This window comes from Pseudophryne corroboree, chromosome 1 (genome assembly GCF_028390025.1).
Source record: "Pseudophryne corroboree isolate aPseCor3 chromosome 1, aPseCor3.hap2, whole genome shotgun sequence".
NCBI classification, from domain to species: Eukaryota; Metazoa; Chordata; class Amphibia; order Anura; family Myobatrachidae; genus Pseudophryne; species Pseudophryne corroboree.
The window spans coordinates 173,778,510-173,806,397 of NC_086444.1; the positions used below are offsets into that span (position 1 = coordinate 173,778,510).

Genomic DNA, 27,888 nt, shown 5'->3' on the forward strand with positions numbered 1-27,888 from the left:
GTCTAACACAAAATCTCAACTGCTAAATGCTTATTTATGTGAGGAGGTAGTCTGTGACCGATTTAAAAAAGTCACCTGGTCCCGATGGAATTCACCCGAGGGTTCTTATGGAGCTGCACGCCGAACTAGCAAGACCTCTATTTTTGATCTTCATGGATTTGGTTAAATCGGGTATGGTTCCCAAAGACTGGCGTATAGCGGGGTTAGTGCCGATATTTAAAAAGGGGAGCAAAGCTGAACCAGGTAATTATAGACCAGTTAGTCTTACATCTATAGTGGGGAAAGTATTGGAAGGTATTCTAAGGGACAGTATTCAAAAGTTCCTTGACGCAAATAAGGTAATTAAAAGGAACCAACATGGATTTGTGAAGGACAGATCATGTCAGACCAACTTACTTGGCTTTTATGAAACTGTAAGAGTGAACCTGGATCAGGGTAAGGAGGTGGATATAATCTTTTTAGACTTTGCCAAAGCTTTCGACACTGTACCACACATGCGTCTTATCTACAAGCTACAAGAAATAGGGCTAGGGATCACAATATGCACTTGGGTCAGTAATTGGTTAGATAATAGGGAGCAGAGTCTCTTCAGAACGATTTAACTAAACTGGAAGCATGGGCAGCAAAATGGAGAATGAGATTCAACACAGACAAGTGTAAGGTAATGCACTGTGGGGGCAAGACTAAAAATAACACCTACATACTAAATCAGTGATCGCGCTGAGCCAAAAAAAAAGTGGGTCCCAGGGACCCCTCACTTTTAAAATTTGGGGTCCTACCGGTCTTTTTCTGGGTTCCATTGGAATGAAGGTTCTTATTCATCTTAATCTTGTTTGGACACTAGAAAAGTGTTGCAAGGTGGGGGGGATGGGGTGACAATGCCCCTGGGCTGTGTAGCATGCAGGACACCCTGCATCAGAGGTATAACTAGACATTTTGGTGCCCTTAGGCAGAAAGTGAATTGGTGTTCCACCTCCCAGAAGGCAAAGTACAGGTAGTGCGCGCCGAAGGTGCGCCTCAAAATTTTAGGGGCGTGGCTTCATGGGGAAGGGGCGTGACCACATAATAGTGCCAATTCACATTACACCACACAGTAGTGCCGCTTATACAAATTGCACCAGGTAGAACCTCCTATGCACACTGCGCCAGGTAGAGCACGTTATACACTTTGCTCCAGGTAGAGCATGTTATACACTTTCCTCCAGGTAGAGCGCGGTATACACTTTGCTCCAGGTAGAGCGCGGTATACACTTTGCTCCAGGTAGAGCGCGGTATACACTTTGCTCCAGGTACAGCGCGTTATACACTTTGCTCCAGGTACAGCGCGTTATACACTTCGCTCCAGGTACAGCGCGTTATACACTTTGCTCCAGGTACAGCGCGTTATACACCTTGCTCCAGGTACAGTGCGTTATACACCTTTCTCCAGGTACAGCGCATTATACACTTTGCTCCAGGTAGAGGACTTATACAAATTGCACCAGGTAGATTACAATATGCACATTGCACCAGGTAGAGCGCGTTATAACCAATGCGCCCGGTAGAGCACGTTATACACAATGCGCCCGGTAGAGCACGTTATACACATTGCACCAGGTTGAGCACATATAAACATTGCACCAGGAAGAACACTTAGACACATTGCACCAGGTAAAGCGCATTATACACAATGCACCAGGTAGAGCGCGTTATACACATTGCACAAGGTTGAGCACATATAAACATTGTACCAGGAAGAACACTTAGACACATTGCACCAGGTAAAGCGCATTATACACATTGCACCAGGTAAAGCGCGTTATACACGTTGCACCAGGTAGAGCGCATTATACACATTGTAGCCACCATCTCGGACCCCCCAGTTGTCGTCCACAGACACAGTGGGTGTCAGTGGAGCGGGTGTCAGATGGGTGTGTGTATAATGGGCACTGTGAACATGTTGTGGGGAGTGCGTATGATTGGCACTACGGTTGGTTCTAAATCGGAGTGGGAGAAGGGACCTTCCGACGTCACTAGGGGAGGAGACACGTCAACAGGGGAGGAGCTACGGCCAAACAGGGTACCCGAAAAGTACCCTCGCGGGCTCGCTTCGCTCGCCACCTGATTACTAAAGGTATTAGTTGGTGGCGTGGATCGTAGAGGAACTATCCCGCTGGCATAGCTCCTCCCCCTTGTGTCATGGCTCCTCTCCCTTAGGCCACTTAAATCTAGCATCAACATTGGCACTACGTGTCCACACTATCTGACCCCCGGAACTCACCACCACCTCGGCTGTAGTGTGTGTGTGGCAGCTCCTAGAAAGCTTGAATGGAGCACAGGCAGGCTAGGCAGGAAAGATGCAGCCGCACCTTGTCACGGAGCCCAGCAGCAGTCTGCACTCCCGGCCAGCAGAGCAGTACGTCACCTGTGTGAGAGTCCCGGCAACAGTACTCTGACAGCAAGACCAGGTCCCCCAGCAGATGCACGAGGCAACGTTCAGGAAGTCTCCGGGCCCCAGCTCACTGCAGCGGGATAGACGCCGCCAGGTCCCCTGCAGACTTCAGATCTCAGCATATGGCAGGATAGTAGCCCGCCTGCCCGCCGCGCACCGCACCGCAATCCTCACTGCCACTAGACGTAGGGGGGGGATGGGTCACCACGTCCTCCTCAGACAGCCGCAGGTTTAATGAATCATGTCTCCCTCCCTTGCCCGATTGGCTCCACCTTCACTTTTATAATCCTCTCTGCAGCCGGGCAAGGAGGACATCGTTCATTAAACTTATAGCCAATCACAGTGCAGCGCGTCCCCGGGGACCCACCCTTTTTTTAAAAACGAGTCACTGGTCCTCAATTTCGGGTAAAATACGCGCTATAGCGCGTTTTTGCGATCACTGCAAATGGGGTAATATTAGGGGACTCTGTACTGGAAAAAGACCTAGGGGTTCACATAGATAAATTAAGCAGCAGTACCCAAAGTAGGAGTGCAGCATAGAAGGCTAATAAGATATTAGCATGCATAAAATGGGGCATTGATGCAAGGGACTAGAGCAGTGGTGGCCAACGCGTGGCTCTTGAGCCACATGCGGCTCTTTCTTCATTCAAATGTGGCTCCCAACACTCATGTCACGTGACCACAAGAGATCTGTAAACCGCTGCACTCCAGCCAGACATGAAGCAGCACTATGTAGACTGAGAACTGAGGGAGCCAAATACACATGGGGGAGCTGGCTGGAGTGACACAGGTGGGTGCTGGCTGGTGTGACACATGGGGGAACTGAAGTGTATTATGTGAATCTGGCTTTTCAATATATTTTATGCGGATCTGGCTTTTTCAATTATTTGTATCTGGCTTTTTCAATTAATCATTGTATTTTATGTTGGATCTGGCTTTTTCAATGTATTTTATACCAGGGGCGTGGCCTAGCAGGCACAAGGTCACACCCCATTTTTGCAAGTGCGCCTTCTGCTCGAAGTCGGCTCTTTGATGTACCTAACAAGATTTCTTGGCTCTTTGTCTCTGACTGGTTGGCCACCCCTGGACTAGAGTATTATACTCCCATTATATAAATCACTAGTGAGGCCTCATCTTGAATACTGTGTACAATTTTGGGCACCATATTACAAAAAGGATATCCTGGAGCTAGAAAAGGTTCAGAGGCGGGCGACCAAACTAATCAAGGGCATGGAGACGCTGGAATACGAGGAAAGGCTTGCAAGGCTAGGCATGTTTACATTGGAAAAGAGGAGACTAAGAGGGGACATGATCAACATATACAAATATATAAGGGGTCAATACACAGAGCTTGGGAGGGACCTGTTTTCTATAAGATCAGCACAGAGGACGTGGTCACTCGCTTAGGTTAGAGGAGAGGAGTTTCCGCACATTGAGGCGAAAAGGTTTTTTCATAGTAAGGACAATACGTGTTTGGAATTCCCTGCCTGAGAGAGTAGTAACTGCGGACTCAGTCAACACCTTTTAAGAATGCGTCAGATAAATTCCTATTGGATAAAGATATTCAGGGTTATGGTGCGTAGGCACTCATAGTTAATATAACTAGTCCTAACATAAAAATAACTAGTCCTATAATACGACTGCATAGGAGACCACAAATAGGTTGAACTCGATGGACAATTGTCTTTTTTCAACCTTAGTTACTATGTTCTCCTGTCCAATCAGGAGCGTCCCCACCACTAAATTGCTTTTGGAAATCCCATTGTTATCCTGTGGATAACCTGTGGACCCTGCCGGAGAAAAATACGTTATGGTAAGAACTTACCGTTGATAACGATATTTCTCCTAAGTACTCCGGTTCCACAGGGATCCCACCCTGACGCACCTGATTTGAGAATCCTTCTTGTATGGAAGGGTGTGCGTGTGTGTTCTTCTCACCTGATAGGGCTCTACATGATGCTCCTGCCTTGTGCTTTGGAATACAACTGATTTTCTTGAGCCAGGGGGCGTGATATATGGACGGGACCGTTGCATCCTGGGAAGCCAGAAAGCTTTTGATCGTTTGGTGCCAATCCGCTGTCGCTCCATCATATCACATTGTTATCCAGTGGACTTAGGAGAAATACCGTTATCAACGGTAAGTTCTTACCATAACGTATATGTTTTCTAGATATGTGGTATGTTTGTAATATCATTCAACAACATCAATGTCCAATTATATGACGATAATTAGTATGTACTGTAATATGCGGTTAAATGAGCATATCACTGACCTGCTCCTTCCTGGAGAGAACTGCATGCTGAAACTATTTTTGGTTGGCTTCTATAGTATAGCACTCGTGCATGCTGAACCTGTTTTTTGTTGGTTTCTGTAGTACAGTGCTCATTAAAAAATGGGTGTAAGCAGAAGGACCAATAAGAGGTTGGAAGCCCCTCAGGCTGTAGTGCAGCATCAGTTTTCAGGGCTTCCTACAAAAATCGTGCAGCCACGGGAAAAACGGTGTCATAGTGTAGTTGCTGAGGCTCTACTGGTACCCCTTTTACACTCACACAGCCGGGTCACTCCCGGGATGCATTCCCGGGACTGACCCCTTTCACACTGCACTAAGACCTGGGATCGACCCGGGAGAGCCCCATTTACACTGATCCCGGGATATCCCTGCAAATGCATATGTATGTCATTAGGTATTTCGTAAGGTGGTTTTAAGTACTATGAATATGAAGACCGTTTCACTTTAAGTTATTATGTGACTGACTTTATACCAGCTATTTTGGAACTAGATGGACCACATTGCAATTTGGCAGCACATGCTGTGATTTGCAGTTCCACAACACTGCAGAGCCAGAAGTACTGATACAGGTCGAGTATCCCATATCCAAATATTCCGAAATACGGACATTTTTGTGTGAGAGTGAGATAGTGAAACCTTTGTTTTTTGATGGCTCAATGTACACAAACTTTGTTTAATACACAAAGTTATTAAAAATATTGTATTATATGACCTTCAGGCTGTGTGTATAAGGTGTATATGGAACATAAATGAACTGTGTGAATGTAGACACACTTTGTTTAATGCACAAAGTTATAAAAAATATTAGCTACTATTACCTTCAGGCTGTGTGTATAAGGTGTATATGGAACATAAATGCAATCTGTGCTTAGACTTGGGTCCCATCACCATGATATCTCATTATGGTATGCAATTATTCCAAAATACGGAAAAATCCCATATCCAAAATACCTCTGGTCCCAAGCATTTTGGATAAGGGATACTCAACCTGTAAAAGTAAAGTGTCATATACTATATCTTGTACTCAGACCTCTCTACTTTGCAGCTTCTGCAGAGAAGTGTAGGAGAACAGAGACTATGGGGTATATTTAGTAAAGTGCGGGCTTCCAGGATGCTTCCCTGGGCTCTGAAAGATGACATCATCTTTTCTAAGCCCAAGAAAGCTCCAATCCGAGGGCTTTTAACAGTCCCGGGTAGTGAATCCCGGGACGGGCCCTTTCACACTGCTCAGCTTCCCGGGATGGTCCCGGATTCAACCCAGGTCGAGACATGGGTTGAAATCCCGGGATGCTCGTCCCGGGAAATTGGTCCTGTACCATTTCACACTGAGAAAAATCCCGGGATGATGCGCGTTCATGTGCAATATCCCGGGATTTTTCTGCGAGTGTAAAAGGGGTATCAGAGTAAGGAGTCAGTTAGGAGAAGTGTACGACTGACCAGTGTTGCAGCTTAAAAAGTTGCTTAAATGTCAAGAGATATTTGATATATAGGAAGAGAACATCTACACTTGACACACCTCTAATGAAATTTCAGCTTCTAAAACTGTATCAAAGATGTCATATATTCTCAAGACAGAGGGGCAGATTTATTAAGCCTGGAGAAGTGGTAAAGAAGAAGGCGATAATGCTCCAGCCAGTCAGCTTTTAAATGTCATTTTAGGAGATGATTGGCTGGTGCGTTATCACCAGAGCTGTTTCTAGCCAATTTGACTCCCAGTGCGAGATTTAAAAATGCGCCACCCTAACCATGGATATAAAAAAATAGAAATTTGCGAGTGCTGAAGGTGCACGGTCTCACAGAAAGGGGGCGTGGCCTTGCTAAAATTGCCGTGATCTCGCTAAAATGGCCGTGGTCTCGTCTGAAAAGACTACCTTACACCCCAGTTTTTGACCCAGAGACCTCCAGATATATCAGTTAAGACTCTTAAAAAACTTTTCTTATAATCTGTACCCACTATATGCACTTTATCCACGATTTTTTAAACTCATATCCATTTCCCCCTTTTTTAAGAATTCAGTCATGTTTTAGAGAAATAGTATTTTATTGTTGGATATTTATTGTTTCTTATATCCTTTTTAGTGTTGTGAATAGTAATAAAATATCAATTTTTTACAAACAACTTTTTTATATATATTTAATACGTATTATAATCAACATAGAAACACCTGAGGTCGCTTAGAACCCCTATCCGGTATACCTATTTCTTAATTTGCGGCAACCTACCATTGCCGTCTCTTTAGGGGACAGCTGACGCCCAAATAATTGGGAGTGTTTTTGAAGTGGTTGGGAATCTTTGTATCACAAGTGGCGCGGCATTCCCTGGCTACTATATATATATATATATATATATATATATATATATATATATATATATAGTCCCAAACGTCCGGCACTCCTAATGGGGTCTGGTGTAACTTGCTGCGGTGCCAACCATGAGCTTGCACGCTCTGCATATATGGTATTGGTATCGGCGTCACTCAGCAGACTTGTTAAGCAGTTTAAAAGATGCCTTTATTCACATTTATTCTTTGTGAATAAAGGCATCTTTTAAACTGCTTAACAAGTCTGCTGAGTGACGCCGATACCATATATATATATATATATATATATATATATATGAGAGAGATCTATCACACACAGGACACAACTTTTAGACTGCTAGCAATATATACACTGCTCAAAACAATAAAGGGAACGCTTAAACAACACAGTGTAACTCCAAGTCAATCACACTTCTGTGAAATCAAACTGTCCACTTAGGAAGCAACACTGATTGACAATCAATTTCACATGCTGTTGTGCAAATGGAATAGACAACAGGTGGAAATTATAGGCAATTAGCAAGACACTCCCAATAAAGGAGTTGTTCTGCAGGTGGTGACCACAGACCACTTTTCAGCTCCTATGCTTTCTGGCTGATGTTTTGGTCACTTTGGAAAGCTGGCGGTGCTTTCACTCTTGTGGTAGCATGAGACAGAGTCTACAACCCACACAAGTGGCTCAGGTAGTGCAGTTCATCCAGGATGGCACATCAATGCGAGCTGTGGCAAGAAGGTTTGCTGTGTCTGTCAGCGTAGTGTCCAGAGCATGGAGGCGCTACCAGGAGACAGGCCAGTACATCAGGGGACGTGGAGGAGGCCGTAGGAGGGCAACAACCCAGCAGCAGGACTGCTACCTCCGCCTTTGTGCAAGGAGGAACAGGAGGAGCACTGCCAGAGCCCTGCAAAATGACCTCCAGCAAGCCACAAATGTGCATGTGTCTACTCAAACAATCAGAAACAGACTCCATGAGGGTGGTATGAGGGCCCAACGTCCACAGCTTACAGCCCAATACCGTGCAGGACGTTTGGCATTTGCCAGAGAACACCAAGATTGGCAAATTCGCCACTGGCGCCCTGTGTTCTTCACAGATGAAAGCAGGTTCTCACTGAGCACATGTGACAGACGTGACAGAGTCTGGAGACGCCAAGGAGAACGTTCTGCTGCCTGCAACATCCTCCAGCATGACCGGTTTGGCAGTGGGTCAGTAATGGTGTGGGGTGGCATTTCTTTGGGGGGCCGCACAGCCCTCCATGTGCTCACCAGAGGTAGCCTGACTGCCATTAGGTACCGAGATGAGATGCTCAGACCCCTTGTGAGACCATATGCCGGTGCGGTTGGCCCTGGGTTCCTCCTAATGCAAGACAATGCAAGGCTAAGACAGTAGAGCAATTTAAACATGCATGGGATAGACCTAAGGATATCCTTACAAAGAAATAAGGATCAATTAAGGTTAGAGATTAAAAAAAAAAAAAAAAAAAAGGGCAGACTAGATGGGCCAAGTGGTTCTTATCTGCCGACAAATTCTATGTTTCTATGACAATGCTAGACCTCATGTGGCTGGAGTGTGTCAGCAGTTCCTGCAAGACGAAGGCATTGATGCTATGGACTGGCCCGCCCGTTCCCCAGACCTGAATCCAAGTGAGCACATCTGGGACATCATGTCTCACTCCATCCACCAACGCCACGTTGCACCACAGACTGTCCAGGAGTTGGCGGATGCTTTAGTCCTGGTCTGGGAGGAGATCCCTCAGGAGACCATCCGCCACCTCATCAGGAACATGCCCAGGCGTTGTAGGGAGGTCATACAGGCACGTGGAGGCCACACACACTACTGAGCCTCATTTTGACATGTTTAAGGACATTACATCAAAGTTGGATCAGCCTGTAGTGTGTTTTTCCACTTTAATTTTGAGTGTGACTCCAAATCCAGACCTCCATGGGTTAATAAATTTGATTTCCATTGATAATTTTTGTGTGATTTTGTTGTCAGCACATTGAACTATGTAAAGAACAAAGTATTTAATAAGAATATTTAATTAATTCAGATCTAGGATGTGTTGTTTAAGTGTTCCCTTTATTTTTTTGAGCAGTGTATAAAGGTACATAAGGCTGCCAGGACTCACCTCAGCCCAGGTGTTCAGCGGTGGGGATGCGTGGGGCTATCGCTCTCGCACACTTCCCTTGTGCCCAGCGCTGTCAGGAGGCGAATACACAGCACTGTTGAGCTAGCTCAGGGCATCCTATTCCATGGTGGCCGCAAGAGACAGGGTAGGAAGAGCCTGTGCAGCTTCACCACCGGGCCATACCAACTGAGGCAATGGAGGGGGAGGTCGATGCAGGAAGGGTCACAATTAATTTAGGTAATTGCGGGTAGCCGGTCAGGTGATCATTTTAGATATTAAATGTAATAGGCCCTGTACTTGTTCTGCTGGGCTCCTCTGACACTCAGGGCCCAGCACTGATGTCCCCTTAGACCCACCCTGTCGCCGTGCCTGGCTGGCATTACTCAGCCCTGGCAATTAGCATTACACAGCCCTGGTAACTGACATTACACAGTATAATATCAGTTTCCAGGGCTGTGTAGGTGTCTTGTCTGTGTGGTTACTGCGGCCGGCCCGTCAGCACCATCATTCCTCCGCCCGCCCTCCAACTCATTTGTGAGTGTCCTGGCTGGCTCCCACTCCAACCCGTCATTACTACTTCGCTCTGCGGGCGGAGTTTTGCATAATGCCGCCATGATTGCGTGAAACTCTGCCCCCAGAGAGTAGTAGCGATATGAGGAGGGGGAGCACACAAAGAGCCACAAAGCTGCGGCTGGTGCCCCGTGCAAAGGCCTCACCCACTGCAAGAAACTGCTCTGGTTATCACCTTCTAATTTATCGCTTTTCCAGGCTTAATACATCTGCTCCAGAGTGCCAAACAGCTTCTTTTTTTTTTATAAATTCATAGTTATTTCGCACAGGTACCCTTAGTTCTCTACATTGCAACATCTTATTATGTGTATCACCTCTCACACTGCCAATTTATACTGGTGTACAACCAGTCCTGACACACCGGTTATAAAACATGATCTGCGTAGCATCACCAAGCATTAACAGAGTAAGCTAAGCTATAACTAACCAGCACACTTAATTCATTTTCTTCATGTATTTCTATATCTAACAACACATTACTGCATGAACAGGTATTTGTCAGCAGCTCTGTATTGGATCTGGCTATTTAAAGTTAGCATTTTAAATAATTATACAGTAGCCCTTTAACATTTCTTCTTTTGTCATCCCATGTGTAGGTGGAGTATCTGGCAGGATCGGGGGGACAGCCTCTCCCACAACTCTACTTGAATGACCTAGATAGTGCCCTGATCCCAGTCATTCACAACAGGACATCAGACACCAGCATTTTACCTCTGGTGATGGAACTGATCTTTCACTTGATAGAGAGCCTCAGTTAGTGTGCGCCTCCACTGCTCAGTGGTATCTGCATGGGGGCTGGCACAGTCACTGAAAATTTGGTAAAATAATCAATCAACAGATTTATGAAAGTAAATGCTTATAGACAGATTATTATATTCTTTTATGCAAACCAGCTGCTGTCTTGTACTTAAGCCAAGCTTTGACATTTGTATAGAACTCCCACCGTGGAGCATGCAGTGTAAATGATCAGTGCAAGTTCTTCCCCGTACAGTTTGCTTATATGGGCAGAAATGTTATTGAAAGCTTACAGATGGTGCATTCACTATATTAACATAACATGCAGGCGTTGAGTTCTTGCCTGGGATTTGGTGTTTGAAGCCTCATTTGATCCAGCAGCGGTCTCCTGCACGCTTTCTGCACTGGCTTGAATCAAATTCACAGGGGAGGGATATACATACCACTGTGTAAGTCCCATTCACATACATTGGGAGGTTCACAGGACATTGACATATATAATGCCAAGAATGAGTTAACTGTAATCAAAGTGAGAGATGGGCAATAAACCATGAATGGCTTTAAATGTAGTATTAGGTGTTGCTTACTATGTTTTGGGTGGAGATACCGTATTCCTTATTGGGAAAGCTAAATACAGTAGTTGCACTTAGGTAAAATGATATAAGCTGGAGTCCAGAATTAAATGGTTATCAGTGCACTGACTGTCAGGGGGTTTAAACATGTATATGTTAAGAATATGTAACCTGTGTATATTAGATCAGGAGACTCTTGCTGTACCCACCATATCGTCACCGGCACGGCACACTTGGTGTACTGACCATTATTTGTGATAAATGCATATCCATTCATGAGCACTGAAATGTACTAGACTCTGAAGGACACTTGGTTCAGTGTTCGACACGCTGATTTAAAAACACTACAGTGGCACGGGCCACATTGTGCTAATTATCCTACATAAAATATAATACAGGTCTGTAAGGTATATTCTGTGTAAAGCCTGTAGTATGGCATGACACGCAGTGCTTAGGTGGTCATTCCGAGTTGTTCGCTAGCAGATTTCGTTCGCAGCGCAGCGATCTGCCAAAAAACGGCACTTTTGCGCATGCGGCGCAATGCGCACGCACTTCGTACTATTACAACGAACGATGTAGTTTCACACAAGGTATAGCGAAGCTTTTCTGTCGCACTGCTGGCTGCAGAGTGATTGACAGGAAGAGGGCGTTTCTGGGTGCCAACTGACCGTTTTCAGGGAGTGTTTGAAAAAACGCAGGCGTGCCAGCAAAAATGCAGGCGTGGCTGGGCGAACGCAGGGCGTGTTCGTAACGTCAAAACAGGAACTGAACAGTCTGAAGTCATCGCAAGCGCGGAGTAGGTCTGAAGCTACTCTGAAACTGAACATTATTTTTTTGTAGCCGCTGTGCGATCCTTTCGTTCGCACTTCTGCTAAGCTAAAATACACTCCCAGTGGGTGGTGGCATAGCGTTTGCACGGCTGCTAAAAACTGCTAGCAAGCGAACAACTCGGAAAGACCACCTTAGTCAGTGACCAGTTGAGGAGATTTGCCATTGTAGTGCGGGCTCATACAACACTCTGGTGCAGTTTTTAGTATGAAGTAATACTAGTATGTAATATTGACTTTATACATTTAATATGAAAACCCGTTCTGACCTTGTTATTATTATACGGCTGCATCAGTTTCATGCACCAAAAAAGCTGGGCAGGTAAGTCTGGTTCAGGTTGAAGTTTTGTTTTCTCTCCAGTTAGAACTAGTAAAAGTGTTGTGTGTTGTATATATTAATCCAAGCCTAAAATTCTATTCTGGTTCTAGATCTGACTGACGTAAGCTCTCCTAGACCACTCATCTGATGTGTATATTATGTATTTTGATTTCTTTTTAGTCTTGGCATGTATGCTTTAGAAACAACCTCTGTAGAATGGTAGTGTTCTTTTTAATAACTTTATATCCAGAAAAGCTATATTTAGATACAATATTGAAGTATGACATAGATGACAAGTTACTTTGTATATTTATAATTAAGCAATAATTTGGAAAATGCACACATATATTTTTCTATGACTTTAAATTTCATTACATAATGTATCTAGTTTAATCTTATCTGTAAGATATACTGTATAATAAAATATTCCATATGCAAACAGTCTGTAGGAGATATGGGAGTGGATATACAGACGTAGCATTTCCACACACAGACACATGTTGTTTTTCGGGTGTGTGCAGTACATGCCCTTCTATAACCTACTAAATGCACTCAGTTAGCTTTCTGAAGTCCTGTGCTTGTGCATGTGAGTTTTCTTATGTTGGAAAACACTTTTTAACATTGACCTGGGCGACATGTGTCTCTCCAGGAGTCCCAGCTATCGACTATTTGACTTGTAGTTTCACAACTGCTGTCCAGGCCTGCATTACTGCCTGTATTGTGCATGGTTTATATTTGCCTTACATATACGCTATATATAACTAGTATGAAGCTCCATGAATGATAATACATATTGCGTCTGTGTGGAGTAGCTGTGTAACTATGTAGCTGAGTTCTACATATCTGACATCAACTGATGAGATTTGCACACACACAATAGTGAGCTGTCCCAAAATTCACAACCGCACAAGTTATCTGTTCATTATAAACCAATGCTATCATTGAGGCACAAAGTGACATTGTGTGTTAAAACCATGTATAATATAATTTTACTTACTATTAGACAGGATAATGCTTTGTCCATGTTTACCTGATGTATTTCATTCTAGATGATTAATGAGTGTGTTGGCATGTAACTGTTCCAGTAGCTCTGTATCCACATTTGCTCTGATGTTTTCGGTGTCAGGTAATTTGAGCTGTGCAGAGCAAACTTGCTAATGTAACACACAACTTTAGTGGCAGAACTAATGCAGGAGTTCCCAAGGAATGTAACTAGTGCCTAGGACAGTGGTTTCCAAACTTTTTTGAATCAGGGTGCCCTAGAATATCAGAATTTTTTTCACGGCACCCCTAGGCCAAAAATTTCTTCTTGAGAAATTTAGAAAGAAATATTACATTAAGTAGATTGCGTTTATATGTCATCCTTAGGGTCAGTTATGTGGTGAGGGACAGGATTTGCTTCTGGTTGTCCACATATTTTAGATTGACAGCCACCAGCACTGGTTTTGACCATGAATAATTTGAATTGGTCCTGGACCACCAACCCAGGGCACCCCTGCAAGTGTCCCGAGGCACCCCAAGGAGCCACGGTACACAGTTTGGGAACCTCTGGCCTAGGGAATTGATAAGGCAGAATACTGGCTTAGGGGGTCCATACATTAGGGGAGCAATTCCCTGTTCTCCTGATACCTGGAAAACCAACATGTTGGAAATTCTTGGTTCGTTAATTACGGTTATAAGTGACCGGAATCGGTGTGTCAGGGATTTTTTACATGCTGTTTTTTGCCGATTCCCCAAGGGATCACCAGTTATCATTGTTCAGCATCTGCAGAATGGGGAATCGAGCCATAGATAGATGTGTGTCCTGCATTAGCCCCCGCAAGGGCTGTTCTCATTTTGTCCAGGTGACCAGTACATATTAAACCCTTTTGTGAATTGTGCTTCATACTTACAGACGCAATATTTTATCAAAATTCATGTTTGCTTCTTGTGTTACTAGAAGTATACAACAGTGAACGGTTATCGGCTCAATCTTGCTTTTACACTTCCCCTGTTGGCGTTACACCAGATCACATGACCATCATTTTAGGAGTTATTGTACAAGAGACTTAACGGCTGTGTTAGGGGAATGTGGAATCTTGAGGGGGCAATTAAAAAATTTTTTGTGCATCCAAAGTAATGGGCACCAGTCAGAGCAATTCAATTGTTCCAATCGGGCGCCCATTACTTCTTAAACACCCAAAAGCACAGGGTTTAGCTGCACTAAGCGGCTAATCCAGACTAAAATAGTGCCCGTAATGCGAAAAACTTCATTTCGGTGCCTAAACAGGATACTTTGCACATTTGTGATCGCCACCTCAGGATGCCTCAAGCTGAAATGTCAGCACTGGCATTGACTGTGCCCGATCAACAGAACAATTGAATTGCTGACATCAGGTGCCACCTAGATACCAGCGCCTAAAAAAAATTGAATAGTCTCCTTGGTGCCTGCATTCCAATAATGTGGAAAGGTGATGCCTGCATGCTAATTGTTCCGTGGGTTCTGTATATAGAGACAATTGAACTTGGGATAATTTATTTTACTATTCTGTATGTAAAAAAATTAATAAAAAAATGTATGCAAGCGAACAGCTTTTTATATTTTACTTTCAGATGATAATTCTCTAAATATTATGATTGTAGGTGCTGTATTATATTACAGGAAAAAAACAATTTATTTGTTTTTTTCTAATAAGGTATATATGATTTTCTCTATGATGAAATTGTATGTTGATTGATATAAGCAGCATGTATATTGCTTCATTTTATTATTCCTTATTCTTTTGGCATATTTGAGGTAATGTAATTTTTTTTTCTCTGGGGCCGATCCAGCTATCTGCGAGTAAGTATGCCTATAGGCCGCACATGAGGTGCCGTTGCTGGCCTTCCAACTGCATTGTAACGTCACTTTGCGGGGTTTGCACCTAATTTAATCGACCCCTAGCGTTCTACTTAAGTGTTTAATTTGCCCACCACATAATGATGGCAGGAAACAAATTGTTGTATTGGCAAACTCGGTTATAGGGGTTCCCATGTTGCCTGACCTAGAACGGACACTAATAAAACACATTATGAGGCGGAACCTTTTTGGAAAGCAGAACTCGTGCTTTTCCAGAAGTGATGAAACCACATTGATATCCTACGTTACCAGTAGTGAGCACTTTCTGTAGCTTTTCCTTATTTATATTACGCTAGATGTCTGTGAACCTGGTCCAATGAAAGGGCTCTAAATGTATCATCGGCATGCTCTGATGTTTTCCTGTGCAGATTATATACTGATAATGCTTCACATGCCTTTTCCCAACACAAGGGATTATTTGCAGTCTTTCGCTCTGCACCTCCTCCCACACCCAGAGGTGCAGAGTCTGTGGTAAGAAACTGGACGTCCCCTTATGGGACTTCCGATGGGCCACATCTTGAGTCTCCAGTAATGCTACAGCCTAAGCAGGAACCATGGGGTTGGCCATAATCAGCCTGCTGAAAGGAGATAGTGGTGCAGAAAGCCTTATATGTCTGTATTTGCTATGTCTTTGTGAGTCTGTGTATTTGTGAATCAGTCTAGGTGTCTGTGTTATTTTTTTTTTCTTCCTTCATCCATCTGGGGGACACTGCACACTTACTGATGGGTTAGAGTGTGTGGGAAGGGAGTTTGGCATAGAAGCTATAGAAAACTAACTCCTCCCCCCTCTAACCCTTCCCATCTGCATCCTATTCAAGAATTACCTCGGTTTTAGTTTTGTGCCTGAGGAGAACAGGCATATAGTTTTTAGCTAGGTTTCTTTTGTTTTGATTTCGGTTTTATTACATAGTTAGTCCCTGTGTACGAGTGACAAGTATGGTAGGAGTGGGGTTAGCTAGATCTCCCTCGGTACAGATCACGAACTAAGGGTCCTCAGGCAGCGCTGATCGATGCCTTGACAGCTCCATTGCGGTTTCAGCTGGGATATGTGTTCCCAACAATTCCTCTAATCCCACGGCTACTTCAGCGCATCCGGAGAGAAGGTCTGCCAGTCTTTCTTCTAACTCCAGACTGGCCTCGTTGCCAGCGGTACACTTCTGCGCTGCATGGTGACCGAGGAACCGTTCCATCTACCACTGAAATCAGATCTTCTACAAGGACCTTGTTGCCACCACAATTTAAATCATCTGGCTTTGACAGCATGATTCTTGAATCCAGTATTCGAAGAGCTAAAGGTTGATCTTGGCCGGTGGTGAGAACTATGCTCCAAGCTAGGAAACCATTCACTTCTCGAATTTATCACAGAGTGTGATGTGTCTACATTGCTTGGAGTGAGTAACGTGGGTTGTCGGCTAACCTCTTTGGCTTACCTTGTAGGATGGTCTGACTAAAGGACTTTATCTTTCTTCCCTTAAAGGGCAAGTTTTGGCCTTGTCGGTGCTTTTTCAAAAAAGATTGGCTCTTATTCCGGAGGTCCAGATGTTCCTTCAGGTGGTGCTCAGGTTTCAACCTCTGTTTGTTCCTCCGGTTCCCCCTTGGTATTTAAATAGTTCTTAAGGCTCTTCAGAAGGCTCCGTTTGAACCACTGGAATCTGTAGAATTGTGCTTCCTTACTCTTAAGGTGGTCTTTCTTTTGCCCATTGAAACACATCTAGCTGAAGCAGAGTTAGCGGTGCTTTCTTGCAGGCCGCCTTTGTTGGTTTTTTCATGATGGTCAAGCGGTCTTGCATAGGAAGCCTTCCTTCTTGCCAAAGGTTGTGTTGGTTTTCCACCTGAATCAAGACATTGTATTTCCGGTGTTTGTTCCGAATTCTTCCAGAGAGGATAGTCATTTGGCATTATTGGACGTTGTTAGGGCCTTACGCATTTATTTGTCTAGTACGGAGTCTAGTCGCTGTACAGATACCTTGTTGATTTTGATAGACACACCCAAATGTGACTGGCCTGGCCTCTAAGAACAGTGTGGCTCGTTGGGTGACCTCTGCTATTCGACAGGCCTATGTATCCTCTGTTCCCGTTCCTGAGGGCTCATTCGACTAGTGCGGTTGGAGCCTCCTGGGCTGTTCGTGGAGGTGCATATGTCGAGCAGCTGTGTAGAGCGGCGACCTGGTCATCCGTGCATACTTTAACAAAGTTCTACCGTTTTCATACTTTTGGATTGGAGACTGCTTCTGTTGGGGCGTCAAATTTTACAGACAGCTATGCCGACTGGTTCTCCCTCCTCTAATTAGCTTGCTTTGGGAAATCCCATCAGTGAGTGTGCAGCGTCTACCAGATGGATGAAAGAGAAGTATGGATTTTTGTTTACTTACCGTAAAATCTCTCCCTGATTTCATCTGGGGGATGCTGCGATCCCTCACGTATTTTTGTCTAGTTTATTGGTTATGGTCTGTTCTCTCTTTAGGCTTTGCTAAACGTTAACTGAGGTAATTCTTGAACAGGCTGGAGATGGGAGGGGTTAGAGTGGGGAGGAGTTAGTTTTCTATAGGTTCTGTCCCATACTCCCTTCCCACACACTAACCCATCAGTAAGTGCGCAGCGTCCCCCAGATGGAATCAGAGAAAGATAGATATTTTACGGTAAGTAAACAAAAATACCTATTATTATTTTTTGTGGGTATTTTTTTTTTAACAGACTTATTATAAAGACTATTATACCCCCTTTTGTTGATACTAGAAGTTACTTTGGTTATTGCATGCCCTGTTTGAAAACATTGGGTCTCCATCTCATGCTTTGTCCCCAAACTACTTGGTATCTTCCAATATAAGTTACAGGAAGGGTACATTCTCTCTCACTAAGATTTGGATATTGCCTGTGAAAATACATGTATACCATACTTATATGCCCCTTGACATTTAGATTAACTAAGGTCAAGCAAAGTGGTTGCCTGCGCAGTGTCAGATTCTGAGCACTATTTATCCAAAATGTCCCTATTGTGTTTATAATGGACACCATGGGGGTAGGAAACAGAATTTTAATTTGTTGTGCGTGAAGATGCTGCATGTACCAAAGACACCCTATAAGCATGACTCATTGGGATCAATGATTCTACATGTAATTTTGCTATATGAACACAACCTGCGATTTGAACACGACTCTATGCTATTTGAACTAAAAAGATCAAATAGCATGCGAGAATCGTAGCGTGCGTGGACACCATTACTATAGCATAAAACTGATTCGTACAGCATATCAGGGATATCCGTTTTATTAAAGCTCAGGATTTTCATAACATAAACATCTTTTGTGAGAGATTTGCTGGAGTTGCAAAGATGCAAAGCAGTTCTGAAGCGCTGATAAATGTTAATGCAGAGCTGCAGGCCTATTGTGGGGTGTATATCGGGTCACCATACCGACGCCAGGATCCTGGCATTGAGATGTTCGGCGTGGGGAGGGGGGGAGCAACAAAGCCCCTTGTGGGCTCGGTGCCACAGGTTCTATTTCCACTCTGGATGTCGTGGACACCCATGCGTGGGAATAGTTCCTGTTAGTCGGCATGTCGACTGTCAGGATTGTGGTTGGGCAGGATGTAGGTGCCGGCATTGTGACCGGCGGTCTCCTGACCACGGTCACATAACTACATGCCCTATTGTGAAGTGTTATCCGAAGATACAAGAACCTGCACTTCTCAAACTAATTTGCGTTTCTCATCTTAATCACATTATTGTGTGAAATGGTTTTCTTTTTCCAAAATGTTTTATGCAATTTTTTTGTATTTTGGGACATCTGCTGCATTATTATAAATCTCTCTTCAGGCTTTGATTAATCATACATAAATGATAAAACTTTGAATTAACATATTTTTTGTATTGCTTAGTCTCCGTTTTAGTGACTGTCATCTCAAATAAACATAACAAAATTCTCTATGCTAGGGTCCATAAGGTCTTTAATCATATAACTCTCTAAAGTACTGTTGATGTAACCCTGTGTCTCTTTATTCATTTATGTGAGAGAGATACTGTACTTTTAAATGAAATCTTACACATGCCCACTCTGTATGTGACTATCCCCTGTACATTGCAGAAGAGGGGGAACAATATTATTCCATTGGGGTTTTTCTTTCTGTAGCCTTTGTCTTCTGATTTTTGAAAAATTTGTAATGTCTAATTGAGTGTACAATAAAGCAATTTGTATTTAATAAAGTTTGTATTTAATAAAGTATGTTATTCAAACCAATCAATTTTTTTGTTTTTCATTTTAGTTTTAGCTTACACGTTAAAGGACCTCCTTAAAGCGGATCCAGCAGCTCACCAGCGCCATTTTACCTCTGCAGCTATACACAGGCAGATTGACGGGGATGCGCAGCTCCTCCACAGAGACTCCACAACACCTCAGCGGTACCAGGGGGTCATAGTAGAGGGGGGAGCAATATTGGGTGTACTAAGCCCTATTAAGGGTACTTAGTTTGCGACCCAGCTAAACTTGATCTTTAGCTATAGGGGTGCTGTGTCGCTGGCTGCATAATACTCTCTCTCTCCCTAGAAGGGCTCTGTGTGGTTTAACTGCTTTTAACCTATTCCTGTGTGTGTGTGTGTGTGTGTGTGTGTGTGTGTGTGTGTGTGTGTGTTTCACATTTACTATGTCAAAGGAGTGTGTATCATGCACAGCAGAGTGTTTTTCTCAATCTGGGGGATCACTGCCGTGTACTCAGGATAGTACACATTCTCAGGTTAGTGGATCTGAACCAGTATGGTTAGATTCATTTAAAAGGGATGATTTCAAATATTTTGAATAAATTCTCCCAAATTGAGAAGGAGACGCAATGCTTAAGGCAATCTGTTGATGATTTGACAAATAGAGATTAAGTGGTCATTCCAGCGTCTCAGACCCCTGCCATTTGTCCACAGAAGCGTACTCTGGCCTAAATCATGCAGGATGATACAGATGATGTATCAGACACAGAGGGGGGTTAGGTGGACTCGGGGGGGGGGGGGGGGGGGGAGTGCTGCTTTGTCACAGGGAATACAGGCCCTGATAGACGCTATTAGAGATGTCCTGCACTTCCCTCATAAGGTATCAGAGGACGAGGAGGAATGTTATTTTAATGTGAAAAAGAAAGCCTTAGCTACTTTCCCTGCATCTAAGGAATTAAATTCCCTATTTGAAGCAACTTGCGTAAATCCTGACAAGAAGTTTCAGATCCCAAAATGGTTACTCACATCCATCCCGTTTCCTCAGGCTGATAGGACAAAATGGGAAAACCCACCGATAGTTGATGCATTGGTTTCTAGGCTGTCACGTAAGATAGTTTTACCTGTTCCTGGGGCAGCTTCCTTGAAGGATGCTGCAGACCTCAAGATTGAGACCACTCTCAAATCTCTGTACACAGTGCCTGGGTGGCCCAGAGACCCACTATAGCTTGTGCATGAATCTCTAAGGCCATTGCAAAATGGTACGGTAATCTAATTGACTGGTTAGATTCCTTATCAAGGGGGAAGGTAATTTTACTCCTACAGCATATACAGGATTCTGCTAACTTAATGGTGGAGGCCATAAAGGAAATTGGTTTACTCATGGCAGTGTCAGCACATACGGGCTTGTGGCTAGGCCAGTGGACTGCAGACGCGGATTCCAGGAAAGGCGTGGAAAGCCTGCCTTTCACAGGTGAAGCCCTTTTTGGAGATGAACTGGATACGTGGATATCCAAGTCTACATACCTTCCTTCCGCAACTCCCCGGCTAGAAAATCCTACACTGCTCCAACTCTGTAGTCTTTTCGGACAGCAAAGTTTAAAAACAAAACCAAAGGTTCTTCGACGGCCTTCAAAGGCAAAAGAGGTAAACCCAGAAAACCAGCAACTACAGGTTCACAGGAACAGAACCCCGGTTCTGCTTCCTCTAAGCCTTCAGCATGACGGTGGACCACACTGCCTGGAAGACAGGCAGACGCAGCCGTTTAAGATTCTTCAGTCACATATGGGCAACATCATGCCAGGATACCTGGGTCAAAGATCTTATAGCCCAGGGCTACAGACTGGAGTTTCAGGAACTCCCACCTCACAGATTCTTCAAATCAGGCTTACCAGCTTCTCAAGAAGCAAGTATGACTTTACAGGAAGCAATTCAAAAACTGGTACAGACTCAGGTCATTGTTCCAGTTCCACTTCAGCTGCAAAACCAGGGTTATTATTCCAACCTGTTGTACCGAAACCGGACGGTTCGGTAAGGCCCATTTTAAATCTCAAGTCGTTGAACCCGTGCTTACGGGTGTTCAAGTTCAACATGGAGTCTCTGAGAGCGGTAATCTCAGGTCTGGAGGAGGGGGAATTCTTGGTGTCTCTAGATATCAAGGATGCGTACCTTCATATTCCGATTTGACCACCTCATCAGGCTTATCAAGGGTTTGCATTACAGGACTGTCACTACCAGTTCCAGGCCCTGCCATTTGCCTCTCTATGGCACCGAGGGTGTTCACCAAGGTAATTGCACAGATGATGTTTCTCCTCCGCAAACAGGGAGTGAACATAATACCGTACCCGGGCGATCTGCTGATAAAAGCACCATCTAGGGAGAGGTTGTTAGTCAACATTGCCCTCTCAACCAGTCTACTCCAGGATCACGGGTGGATTCTGAACCTACCAAAATCTCATCTGGAACCAACACACAGGCTTCCATTCTTGGGGATGATACTTTATACAGAGGCACAGAAGGTATTCCTTCCATTGGTAAAGGCTTTGGTGATCCAGTCGATGGTGCGGGATGTTCTAAGACAAACCTGGATATCGGTGCATCTATGCATTCGCCTTCTGGGAAAGATGGTAGCCGCTTACGAGGCGCTGCAGTACGAAAGGCTTCATGCAAGGCCCTTCCAGCTGGATCTGTTGGACAAATGGTCTGGATCATACCTTCACGTGCACCAGAGGATATGTCTATCGCCAAAAGCAAGGATTTCTTTTCTGTGTCTTCAGACTTCTCGCCTGACCGAGGGCCGAGGGTTCGGGATTCAAAATTGGATTCTGCTAACCACAGACGCAAGCCTCAGAGGTTGCAGAGCAGTCACCCAGGGGGAACAGTTCCAAGGAAAATTGTCGTTTTTCCGATCAACATTCCAGAACTAAGGGCCATATACAACGCCCTTTTTCAGGCATTGCATCTTCAAGATCAAGCCATTCAGGTTCAGTCGGACAATGTGACAGCAGTAACGTACATAAACCGACAAAGCGGAACAAAGAGCAGGGCAGCAATGTCAGAGGTAACAAGGATTCTCTGAGCAGAAAGACACGCTGTGGCATTGTCCGCGATCTTCATTCCGGGAGTAGACAACTGGGAAGCAGACTTCCTCAGCAGACACGAACTCCACCCAGGAGAGTGGGGCCTTCACCTGGAGATGTTCGGGTGCTTGACACGTCTGTGGGGAATGCCACAAATCGACATGATGTTCATCTCAACAAGAAGTTCAAGCGGTATTGTTCCAGGTCAAGGGACCCACAGGCAGTTGCGGTGGACTCTCTGGTGACTCCATGGAGGTGTACTGTGACAAATTACATGGCCCTATGTGGGCACTGCTATCAAGTAGAGTTAGGACTGCTGTATCAGAGAAGCCGTGAAGTGGCCAGCAGCTAAACATGTGTTTGCAAACATTTGTGACCAATTCTCTGAATTTTATTACCAGATAGATTCAGGGATGGTTACAGGTAATTTTCAGTGTGCGGAAGGGAATTTGGGGGTGGGGATTTGCACCCCCCTTCCTCTTTGTTTGTTGTTGACTCCATGGGTCTACCAAGACGGTGTACGTGTTTCCACCACTCCCATTGTTCCCGAAGATTCTCAAAATAAAAAGGGATAAGGTTCAAGCAATTCTCATTGCTCTGGACTGGCCACGAAGAGCCTGGTATGCGGATTCACTGGAGATGCTCCTAGAGGACCCGTGGCCTCTACCTCTTCGCGAGGACCTTCAACAGGGGACGTTCATCTGTCAAGATTTACCACGGCTACGTTTGACGGCATGGAGGTTGAGCGTCAAATTCTAGCCCTGAAGGGGATCCTGGATAGGGTTATTCCAACCCTGATCCAAGCCAGAAAGGGGGTAAAGTCTAAACATTACCACCGTATTTGGAAAAAATGTGTCTCTTTGCGTGAGAACAGGAAATTTCCTGCGGTGGAATTTCAACTGGGACGTTTTCTCCTTTTTCGCTTGGGCTCCATAAAAGTCAAGATTTCGGCCTTATCCATTTTCTTCCAGAAACAATTGGCTTCTCTCCCTGAGGTTCAGACATTTTTGAAGGGGGTTCTGCACATCCAACCGCCCTTTGTTCCTCCTACGGTGCCTTGAGATCTCAACGTGGTGTTGCAGTTCCTGCAATCAGATTGGTTTGAGCCTTTACAGGACGTTGATAAGTTTCTTATGTGGAAGGCCATCACGCTGTTGGTCTTAGTTTCTGTGAGGTGTATGTCAGAGCCGGGGGCGTTGTCTCACAAAAGCCCCTATTTTATTTTTCATGAAAATAGGGCTGAACTCAGAACTCGTTAGCAACTTCTTCCAAAGGTGGTGTCTGTGTTTCGTATGAACCAAACTATTGTGGTTCCAGTGGTTACCGACACCTCTGCTACTTCAAAGTCCTTGGATGTTGTGAGGGCTTTGAAGATCTATGTGAAATGGACAGCTTGTCACAGAAAATCTGACACGCTGTTTGTTCTTTATTATCCCAATAACCCACGCTAGATCAGGCTCACTATCCAGCATGCTTATTCCACGGCAGGTTTGCCGTTTCCAAAATCTGTACAGGCCCACTCTACTAGGTCGTGGGTTCTTCCTGGGCGGCTGCCCAGGGTCTCTCGCCTTTACAGCTCTGCCGAACAGCTAATTGATCAGGTTCAAACACGTTTGCTAAGTTCTACAAGTTCGATACTTTGGCATCTGAGGACCTTCAGTTGAGTAAATCAGTTCTGCAGGAACCTCGGCACTCTCCCACCCGGTTTGGGAGCTTTGGTATATCCTCATGGTACTAATGTGGACCCCAGTATCCTCTAGGACGTAAGATAAAATAGGATTTTAATTACCTACTGGTAAATCCTTTTCTCGTAGTCTGTAGAGGATACTGGGCGCATGCCCAGTGCTTTGTTTCTTCCTGCACTGTTACTTTAAGTATTGTTGGTTCAGTGGCTGCTGTTCCTGGTTTAAAGTTTGGTTAGCTTGGCTTTCCTCTAGTTTGTGTGTGCTGGTTTGAATCTCACCACTATTCTTTTATATCCTTCTTTCAAAGTATGTCAGTCTCCTTGGGCACAGTTTCCTAGACTGAGTCTGGTAGGAGGGGCATAGTGGGAGGAGCCAGCCCATACTATCAAATTCTTAAAGTGCCCATGGCTCCTAGTGGACCGATCTATACCCCATGGTACTAATGTGGACCCCAGTATCCTCTACGGACTACGAGAAAAGGATTTACTGGTAGGTAATTAAAATCCTATCATTTCCAGCATGGAAGTGGTTTCTATTGTGTGTTGTATTAGGTCTCCTCTTATTTTCTCACTTACTGTACCTCATATCTAACTCACACTTTTCTGTACAACCAGTTACACTGGGGCAGATGTATTAAGCCTGGGGAAGTGATACAGTGGAAGACCAGGCACCAGCCAGCCAGCTCCTTATCATTTTCTCTGGCAGGGTCCACAGGATAACAATGGGATTTGATGAAGCAACTGCTGATTTGCACCAATCAGTCAAAGCTTTTGGGCCTCCCAGCATGCAACGGGCTCGTCCATATATCCCCGCCCCCTGGCTCTGGCAATTCAGTTTTTTGTTTGGTGCGGCAGGAGCCGGACCATGGTCGGAGGGCTGCTGGATTGTTAGCAGCCGCAAGCTTTCTTGTTTTATTTTTATAGTCTTACTATTTTTTGAGTGATATTTCTAAACAGCGTCTTACACGTATATTGGAAAGAGTCGCTCCAACAACTCTCCGCCGGGTCGTGACATCACTTACCCACGAGTACAGTGCTGTTTGGGCGGGCGTCTGTGTCGGATATACTAGCAGGTCCATCAGACGTTACCAGGCTGTGGCCCGAGCACGGGGAGAAGGTAAGGCGTCTGTTCCACGTAGCATGCATGAAATACAGACCTAGCCGCACTGTTTTGGGAGGAGACTACCAAACAGTAGCTGACGCGCCGCCACCACGGGTGCTCCAGTGCTAGGCCTTAGGGCTCATAGGCTCCAGGAATAGCATGAGGCCGCGATCCCTAGGGTTGATGTCAGCAGTGGGGAGTCAGTCGCTCTCCTGGTCGCCCCTCCCCCCAGTTCATGATTCATGACCAGTTTCCGCCAAGTCTCCTGCCATGAACTGTTTCCTCTTCTCCGTCTCAGATGCTACCAGCTACACTGGGAGACGAGGGGACCCGGTCGCAGCATAGGCGGCTGTGTGACCGGGGCGTCTGTGTTCACTGATTGCTACCATGAGGGGACCCGATCGCAGCATAGGCAGCTGTGTGACCGGTGCGTCTGTTTTCACTATACGTTCATTGAGCGGCAGTGTACACTAGTAGCGTTTGGATCCACTCAGCGTTCGCTAACGTATTGATCGATCCTGGAAGCGAGGCGAGTCTCCCTGTATCCAACTCTACTGAGTACGGGCTATACAGCACTAAATATCTACTGTTTTGAGTATGAATAGCTAGACAAGTGCCTTTTGCCTATGAATCTGTATACCATTACTGTTTCTGTCGCATTGTGTCTGAATACGTTAGATATGTTAAACATGATTCAGTAAATGTGTTCTCCTACATACTTAAAATATTGTAGTTGATGATGTGCTCATATTGCTTATTATACTAATGTATAACATGTGACTGACTGCTAGTATGATGCTGACTTTACTATATGTTTGTCAGTTTGTTTTGCAGATCCTCAATTCTGGTGCATGAGTAGGAGCGGATGGATATCATTTTAAAGAAAAAAAAAAGGTTAAAGTGATAGTCAAAAAATTGTGTAGTACATTGTGGAAGTGCTGATTATCATGTATTAAAGCGGCAATGGTGAGGACACTCACCATGTGTTGAAGCTGTATTATCCTCTTATGATCTGGTTCATGATGGCTTGTATGCATAATGTTTTAGCTCAGCAAGGGCAAGTCGGATGCAGGTACAAGTGTATCTACCTTGGGCTATCTTTGCACAAGCTTTATCCAGTAAATTAAATGGATAATCCCCCCCAAATCCTGTACCAGGAATAGGGTTACAAGCCCTTACATACAGCAGCAGCTTCTCAGAACCAATGGTAAGTAAACAGTCATCCTAACAGCCTACACATTGTTTAGATTCATCAGAAGATGAAAGCCCAATTATTCTACTTCATCATATGAAAAAGAGGTAGGTCTCAGCTCTCGAATATAGCTGAGTTAATTGAAAGCAATGAAGCCATCTTATCCTTAGAGGATACAGCAAAGCCTGTGTTAAAAACCAAGGCACCTGTGTTTAAACATCCCAATACTTGAGTTCCAAGATCAGCTGACTGAAATCAGGGAAGGGGTTTGGGTTACGCCCAATAAAAAGTTAGAATTCCTAAGAAATTGAATTTCTATGATCTGCTTCCAGCTGGGCATTGTTTTAAAAAAAGGGGAGATGGCTCCTAAAGTAGATAAGACTCTACATATGCTTTGTTTTAAATTTTCCTGTCTAGGGCAGTCATGAGGCCAAGCCTTGGCTTTGGCTTAAATGGCAAAGGCAGTGGTTACCTGGGCTGATGCAACGGAAGAAGATTTTTCAGTAGAGCAAGAATCTCATATGGCTCATATGAAAAAAACTGCAATGTTCCTGGAAGCATTGGATATGGGCAAAATATTTACTCCAGGGAATCGGCCCTAACTATACCTGCTCATAGAGCACTTTAGCTGGGTAAGTGGAAAATCTACAGCCACACCACACTGAATATGCCCAATCTTACCAGATCTTGGAAGCTATGCAGTGTGGAGCCTGGTGAGAAACATCTGCGAATACCAGGTGCTGTAGGTGGAATCATTGTCTTGTTCTGAAAATATTCCTTTTTGGTAAGAATTGACAGATATTCTGGAGTCAGAAGCAGACTCCAAGAAAGTCAGGTTCCTTCCACGTACAGTTCACGTGTTGGTATTACGCTATCAATAGAAGCCGGTTATAGGCTGAATCCCACCTCTGTGTGATTTGAGACTAGGAAACCATTGAGCTACCAGAAGATCTACAGTGTCGGCCTGGTTAGTACTCGGATGGGAGACTATCGGGGAATACCAGGTGCTGTAGAAAAATTAAACCATCAGCTGAGGGTGTGGGCTCCGCCTGGGAGACCCCAGGTTGGGGGGCCGACTTCCTCAGGTCACACAGACCTGGCATGGTATCTCTAGTTATGCTTTCGCCTTCGAGACAGCCTATCTCGGATATAGATGAAGGCCTGGTCTTGCAAGAAGCAGGTCAAAAATTCTGGTCAGGAATAGTCATTCCAGTTCCTCTGGCAAACAAGGACAAGGTTTTACTACAACCTGGCTTAGTCGGAAGCCAAATTAGTTTTTTCGGCTCATGCTCAATCAGAAAAATGCTGAGCAAATACATTTGGAAATGTGTAATCGTTACGTTTCTTATGTGTGCCATGGCGCCAGGGGTTTTTATGGTATCCCTAGAGATACAGGAGGCTTACCTACAGGTTCCTATACCATTGTCCATAAGTGATATCCAAGGTTTTGCTATCCTCCAAAAAAGGAGATTTATGGTAAGAACTTACCATTGTTAAATCTTTCTGCGAGGTACACTGGGCTCCACAAGGATTAACATCTGGGTGTAGAGTAGGATCTTGATCTGAGGCACC

At 44.6% G+C, this 27,888-nt stretch overlaps 1 protein-coding gene across 3 annotated transcripts in view; it reads left to right on the forward strand.

The window, feature by feature from the left end:
* ZFYVE16 (zinc finger FYVE-type containing 16) overlaps nucleotides 1–19,304 on the forward strand; it is a 200,088-nt gene extending 180,784 nt beyond the window's left edge. For all 3 annotated transcript variants that reach the window (XM_063963906.1, XM_063963908.1, XM_063963907.1), the window contains one exon: nucleotides 10,334–19,304. In XM_063963906.1, coding sequence (XP_063819976.1) covers nucleotides 10,334–10,495 — 162 coding nt within the window. In that variant the 3' untranslated portion in view covers nucleotides 10,496–19,304. The remainder of the gene's footprint in view (nucleotides 1–10,333) is intronic.
* Nucleotides 19,305–27,888: the final 8,584 nt, after the last annotated feature.